The following is a 6,311-nucleotide window of genomic DNA, read 5'->3' as shown; positions in this document are numbered from 1 at the left end:
AGGGGCAAAGTGAGAAGGATGGGGCGTGGCCTAGCGGAAATAAGGCGTGGTTTAGCAAAAGGGGCGTATCCTAGCGTAAAAGGGGGCGGGGCTGAGGCGGTGGCGCGCGTCGGTGGTGCACGTGGGTCGGCGCGTGCCCGCTTTGCACCCCGCTTTGCGCCCCGCTTTGCTCCCCGCTTTGCGCAGCGCTGCCCCATCTCGGCTGTGTTCGGTGGAGACCGGAGCCGGTAGAGGATAGAAAAAAATTAAATCTTTGAGCTTGTAGCCGTGTTCCGGGAGGGGAATTCGGTACTGGCAGCGGGCGGGGTCAGAAAGTAAACGGGAACCCCCGGGAGCAGCGGGGATACGGCCCGGTATATATGTGTGTGTGTGGAGAAGGGGGGGTTAGGGTTAGGGTTAGGGTTACGGTACTCCCCTGGGGCACTCCCCCCCGGTCTCTCCCCGGGCTCTCCGATCGTTTCGATTTCGTGTCCCGGAAGGATCGCGCCGGAGCCGCGTTGGGGCAGCGCCGAGCGGCGGGGGCGGCGGGATGCAGGTAAGAGCCGCCCACCCCCGGCTGGGGCACCCGGGAGCCCTTTCCCAGCGGACCCCTCTCGGAGTGGAGCAGTGGGGTCGGTCGTGCTCAGCACCGGGCTCCGCGCTGCCCCTTTTCACCGCTCTCCTCCCGGGTTGCGGCTCCGGACACTCCGAGGCGAACCGAGCAAATGCCATCTCAGAAACACGCCCGAAAATAGCGAAGGAGGAAACAAAACAACGCCAAATCGACTCTGATAAAATAGGAGCAAAGTTACCGGAGTTAAAGAGTGTGTCGTTATGCTATAGAAACCTTTAGGAGTGAGGAGCAAAATGCACTGCTAATTCCCTTTGCTCTTATATTCCTGTAGCTTATTGCATAGAATGAATCCAAAACACGATTTGCATTGCTGCAAAACCTCTCTAAATAGAGTTTATCCTTCTGGATTTACTCTGGTTTCTTCATATGCAGCTGCTCACTTTGCTAAAACCAAAGCCTGGACACAACAGCTAAACCATGATATCACCTCCAGCAGAAAACATGCTAACATTTGTCCTTCGGGTGAGGAAAACCCTTTGAGATGAAGTTTGAGAGTGATTCAGCTCTTGCTGATCTTTCTCATCAAGAGACCAAGCAGTAGCAATAGTTCCTCATTGTCATCTGTCAACAACGTTGGGATATGAAGCACGTCACCAACTCTGGTGACCTTCAGCCTTTGGCTGAATCTTTGGCTGAATGCTGCCTGCTGCAGCTCCCCTGCCCTGGGGCTCAGCTTATGTCCCCCCCGCTCCATCTTTAGGATGATCAGCTTTAGGGTCACCACCTTCAGTGCCACCACCTTTGCACTGAGACCACAGCCAGGTTTTGCTGTCTGCTCTCAGTGCAAGCTGTGATTTTCTCCACCCCTGGTGGAGGGCACCTCCTTTCTGGGGCAACCTGGGGCTGGTGAGGGTCTAGAGCAAGAACACAGCGCATCAGAGCACGGGGAAGTCAGCTCACCCTGGTGCAGGTGTGTCCAATGCTAGGACATGTCAGCCCGGAATTTCCATCCATCGATGCGTTTAATTTCTTTTCCCCAGGGTGAAGTGACGCTCGGCTCTTCCAGCCCAGTGGCTGCAGCTTTGCTCCCAGCCTGGGGCAGACACACTCACAGCGATGAGGGGCATGGCCTGGCACTGCCTGGCAGGCTGAGTGAGTGGGGTGGGTTTTGGTCCACATAGAGGGGAAGGGTGGTGATGGAGATCGCTGTACCTCTACATTGGGTTTGGGGGTGCAGACTGAGCTGTTTCAGGGGCTGTCACCACTTTCAGGGATCCAGCCCTCATTGTGGAGTAAGGACGATGTCATCCACTGGCTCAGGTGGGCAGAGGGGGAGTATTCCCTTCAGCAAACAGATGAAAGCAAGTTTGAAATGAATGGCAAAGCACTGTGCATCCTCACCAAGGACGACTTCAGGTTCCGCGCTCCTGGCTCAGGTTTGGTGAGGCAGAAGGGCATTACAAGGACCAGGTCTATCCCAGGCTGTGGTCTGCTGTGGGAGGGATGGGTGGGTGCTGGAGACCAGGAAAAACCTCTTGCAGACCCCACGTTCTTAGGGATGGTGAGGAAAGTCTTTCTCTGCAGCAATACAAGCAGCAAAACCACCTGAGCTGACTTTCCTTCCCCACAGGCGATGTGTTGTATGAATTACTCCAGTACATTAAGACTCAAAGAAGAGCTCTGATGTACAGCCCTTTGCTGAATTCACCCTTCCGAGAGGCCAAGGGCACAGGGGAAGGTATGGTGGGCATGATGCCTGTTTGGTGGGCATGCTGCCTGTCCATGCAGCATAGTGCCTGCCCTTAGCTGCAGCACGCAACTGAACCCATCCCACAGTCCCTAAACAAAGCTTATTTCAGGGCTCTGGAAGATGTCCTGGGATCCACCTCAGTGCAGCACAAGGTTTTCCCTTTCAGGGATGGATGGTGGTGCAGAGGCTGTCCCGGATGCTCCCCCACCCTGCCTGGAGCACACTGAGCTGCCCCCATCCCACAGCCTCCATCAGCCCCTGAACGTCTCCCACCCCAGCACTGAGGGCAGCTGCGGGGCAGAATCCATCCGCTCTTTTCCTACAGCCCCATTGGCACCAGTGGATGGGAAAATCGCAGGTGAATATTATTTTTTTCATCCTGGTTCCTTGGGGAAATGAGACTGTGCTTCATCCCGTCTGCCCTCCTGCCCCCTTCTATTTATTCCATCGGTGTGAGCCTTCTCTGCCTTGGTTTCAGAGAATCATGGAAACACAGAATAGCCAGGGTTGGAAGGGACCTCAGAGATGATGAATCTCCAACTCCCCTGCCACATACAGGGCCACCAACCTCCCCATTTAATACTAATTTCCCCACTTGAAGAAGTGTAGCTCACACTGACACTTTGAAATGCAGAAATAAAACGTGAGCTCTGGGCTCTTCTTGCACTTACGCTTCCCATAACGTGTTTAATGTATACATACTAACTGCTAATGCCCTGACACTCACCGACCTTCACTGGAGCCACAGTGGGAGCTCTGTCGTGTTTCCTATGTGCTCAGACTGCAGGCTGCTGTGGGATTACATCTACCAGCTCCTGTCCGACAGCCGCTACGAGCCCTACATCAAGTGGGAGGACAAAGAGGCCAAGCTCTTCCGCATCGTAAGCCCCCATGGACTCGCCCATCTCTGGGGGAACCACAAGGTAAAGAGGGAGGTGTTAGCCCCAGAAACCATGGGACCTGTGGGCCCAGAGGCAAATGTGTGCTGCAGAGCTGTGCCCAGGCTTGCAGTGCCCAGGCAGCCACCCTGATGGTCCTGCTGCAGATCCAGGCCAGGGATGGGCGCTTGCTTTGGCTCAGAGCCCCAGATTCATTTCTCCTTCCAGAACCGCATGAACATGACCTACGAGAAGATGTCCCGAGCGCTCAGACATTACTACAAGCTTAACATCATCAAAAGGGAACCGGGGCAGAAGCTGCTGTTCAGGTGAGCTGAAGATCAGAGAAGCAGTGTGGATGGGGCATGGGAAGGTGCTGGGCTCCAGGTGTTGGCATCTGGATCTCGGATGGGGCAGAGCTGAGCTGAAGTTGCAGCGTTTTGGCTGTGTGTTCGGGGTAATGCGTGGGGATGTGGATCTGAAGCCCACCTATGGACAGAACAGATGGAAATAAGTTGTGAGCCCACTGTTTCCAGTGTGGCTGTTTCCCTGGGACTACCCTGGGCTTAAAATACCGGTGCTGGGCTGACGTGTGCCATGCTTTAACACCGAGAGCTCTGTGCATCCTGAGGGCAAAGCAAGAGCTCCAGAGCTCAGCTCATGGCTGGGGCTCCAGCATTCAAAGCCTGGCGCTTAGAACAACTAAAAACAACTTGCAGATTTCTGAAGACACCCGAGGAGATCATCCAGGAGAAATCCAGCAGGCTGGAGCAGCTGGAGAACGAGGAGCACGAGGAGCTCAGGGAAGAGCTGCTGGAGGTTTCAGTGCAGGACACCACGGAAGGCTGTGTGTGCAGTGCTGTGCAGGGGGACTTGTGCTCTGCTGGGAAGTGCCAGCACCTCCTGCTCCCTGCACAGAAGGCAGCAGAGGGGGTCCTGGATTCCAAAAGTTGCCTTGAGCCAAAGCTGTGATGCCTTGAAGTTGTTGGTAAAGGCTGCTTGGTTGTTACAGTGAGATGTGCACACATACAGGGTCACGAGTGCGCTGATGTTGCCTTGACCTGATGTAGGACTCACCCTGCAGATGTGCTGTGCACTGTGATCTGTCTCCTGTGGAGCTGTGATTAAGGGTGGGAATGTGCTGAAGAGATGGTCTGAATCCTGGCCGGAGCTTCAGGCTGTGTTGATGTGTCCTACTGGGTCTTGTTTTAACTCCTTTTAATCACGCCTTGTGTAACCATATGGCTAAATGATGTGACATGAAACAGGTCAGCAGTGAATGTGATCTCTGTTGGGGTAAAGGGGCGCTGCCTCACAGCCTTGGTGAGGTGCTGGCAGGGAGGGATGCCAACATTTCTGCTAGGAGCAAAAGCTGGAGGTCACCCAGCACCAACCAAGCTGCTCAGGGGTGCTCCCATCCTGGTCGTGTGCCACTCCTGGGATAGATACACACTCATGGGTGCCTTTATCCTGATTGCTCTCCCATTCACTTTCTTGCCATGGAAGCAGCCCTGGTGACTCCTGAGCAACCCGTGGCTCCCCAGGCTGGCACTGCTGGCTTCGTTGGAGCTGGTGGTGACCCCAGCACACACAGGCAGTGCGTGTGGCTGCCTTCCACCTGTTCCTCCAACGATGACTAAGGATTCTGTTGGACTCGGACGGGGATTTCCTCTTGAGCTTGGGAAGCTGCCAGATGCACTCAGCCCTCCTTGAGCTGCGCTGTGCACTGGAGCGATCTCAGAAAGCAAAAAAGCAAAGGGCACTTTTGCAAGGATGGGCTGTGCGATGATAAATCCTTCCCAGCTTCCAGGATGAGCTCGTGTCTGTCTGTCCCAGGGCAATGCGGCCATTGCTCTTCCCACAGTGTGTGCAGGTGAGACAGCCATAAACACGCTGCTTTCCTGGAACACAACCCATCCCTTTCAGTAAACAGCCCAGCAAATGCCACCTGCACTGGGAAACTCAATGTGTGCGCGTGGGAAGAGGGAGTGAACGGTGCTGGGGATTTCTGCTGTGGCTGTGCTCCACATGGTAGCATGTGGGTAGGGGTCCCATGCTTCCCCCATGTGCCCATGCCCACCAGCACCCTGGAGCAGAGGTTTCATTAAGCCATGTGGGTGCCATGAGTGTCTGTGCTCTCTTTTCAGCCCATGTTGGGCTCCCTCCATCCTCTGTGTCTTGGTTCAGGTCTGAACTACAGATACTTTTGTGCCCAGGGCTTAGAAGGACCTTTGTGGTTGGTGTCCTTTTAAAATACAGCATCTGCTTGGGTCAGTCAAATAGAAACACAGAATCATTAAGGTTGGAAAAGACAACTAAGATCATTTAGTGCAAGCATTGACACATCCCCACTGTGCACATCGACCGCATCCCTCAGTGCCCCATCTCCATGTTCTGGAACACCTCCAGGGTCACTGACTCCCCCACTGTGGCAAACCACAGACTGGAGTCATATAATAGAACCATAGAATAGACCCAAGAATAGACCCAAGGATCATCGTATCCAACGCTTGGCTTCACACCAGGCCACCCAAAATCAAACCCTGTGCACCAGAGGAGGTTCACAATGGACACAATCCCTTATTCTAGGGATGGAGCAGGCCTCCATAGAGGTGGCTGAAGCCCTGTGCTTGTTGTTGTTCAAGAGGCATTGGACAATACCCTTGATCATGTGCTTTATGTTTGGTTATCCCTAAATAAACTGCCTTGGGCAGCCCATCTTCGGGCTACCTCCAGAAATGCAGCTACAAAGAGAGAAAGCCTGGAAGAGGCCCTAAATCAATGCTGATCAATGCTGATCCCCATGCAGCCATGAGAGCTCCTCCACCAGTAGGGATTGTTTATAAACTCATCCTGGTCCAAACAGGAGGTGGCCAAACTGTGCTCCATTCCCAGAGCGATGCGGCTGTTTGTTAGCTGGATTTTGCAGGGAAAAAGCAGACTAAGTCGATTGTGAAAGTTCTTATCACTCACTGTGGTCATGTGCTGCTTGGTGCCGTAGAGCTCCTGCTGGATGAGTTGTTTATCAGCAGCAGGTGGGGATCCTGAAAAACAGAACTGGGTATTTCCTAATCAAGACTGACACACCAGCGTTCAGAAGAGGTGGAGGGAAATGGGCTGTTTCTCTTCA

General features: G+C 54.0%; 1 protein-coding gene across 5 annotated transcripts; it reads left to right on the top strand.

Annotated features, from left to right (window-relative positions):
- The first annotated feature begins 450 nt into the window (after positions 1-450).
- ETV7 (ETS variant transcription factor 7) lies at positions 451-4,449 on the top strand. Of its 5 annotated transcripts, XM_031556987.1 has the most exons (8): positions 451-535; positions 1,594-1,705; positions 1,825-1,989; positions 2,184-2,291; positions 2,413-2,661; positions 3,084-3,226; positions 3,410-3,510; positions 3,901-4,449. In XM_031556987.1, the coding sequence occupies exons 1-8, from the start codon at positions 530-532 to the stop codon at positions 4,151-4,153; spliced, it is 1,137 nt and encodes a 378-aa protein (XP_031412847.1). In that variant the 5' UTR covers positions 451-529; the 3' UTR covers positions 4,154-4,449. The 5 variants fall into 5 exon arrangements, with proteins under 5 accessions (XP_031412847.1, XP_010722546.1, XP_019478822.1 ...); XM_019623277.2 differs by lacking the exon at positions 451-535 and having other exon boundaries at positions 570-1,705; XM_031556988.1 differs by lacking the exon at positions 451-535 and having other exon boundaries at positions 572-1,705; positions 2,470-2,661.
- Positions 4,450-6,311: the final 1,862 nt, after the last annotated feature.

This window comes from Meleagris gallopavo, chromosome 28 (assembly GCF_000146605.3).
Source record: "Meleagris gallopavo isolate NT-WF06-2002-E0010 breed Aviagen turkey brand Nicholas breeding stock chromosome 28, Turkey_5.1, whole genome shotgun sequence".
Classification (NCBI taxonomy): domain Eukaryota; kingdom Metazoa; phylum Chordata; class Aves; order Galliformes; family Phasianidae; genus Meleagris; species Meleagris gallopavo.
This window is presented reverse-complemented; position numbering and strand designations above follow the sequence as displayed.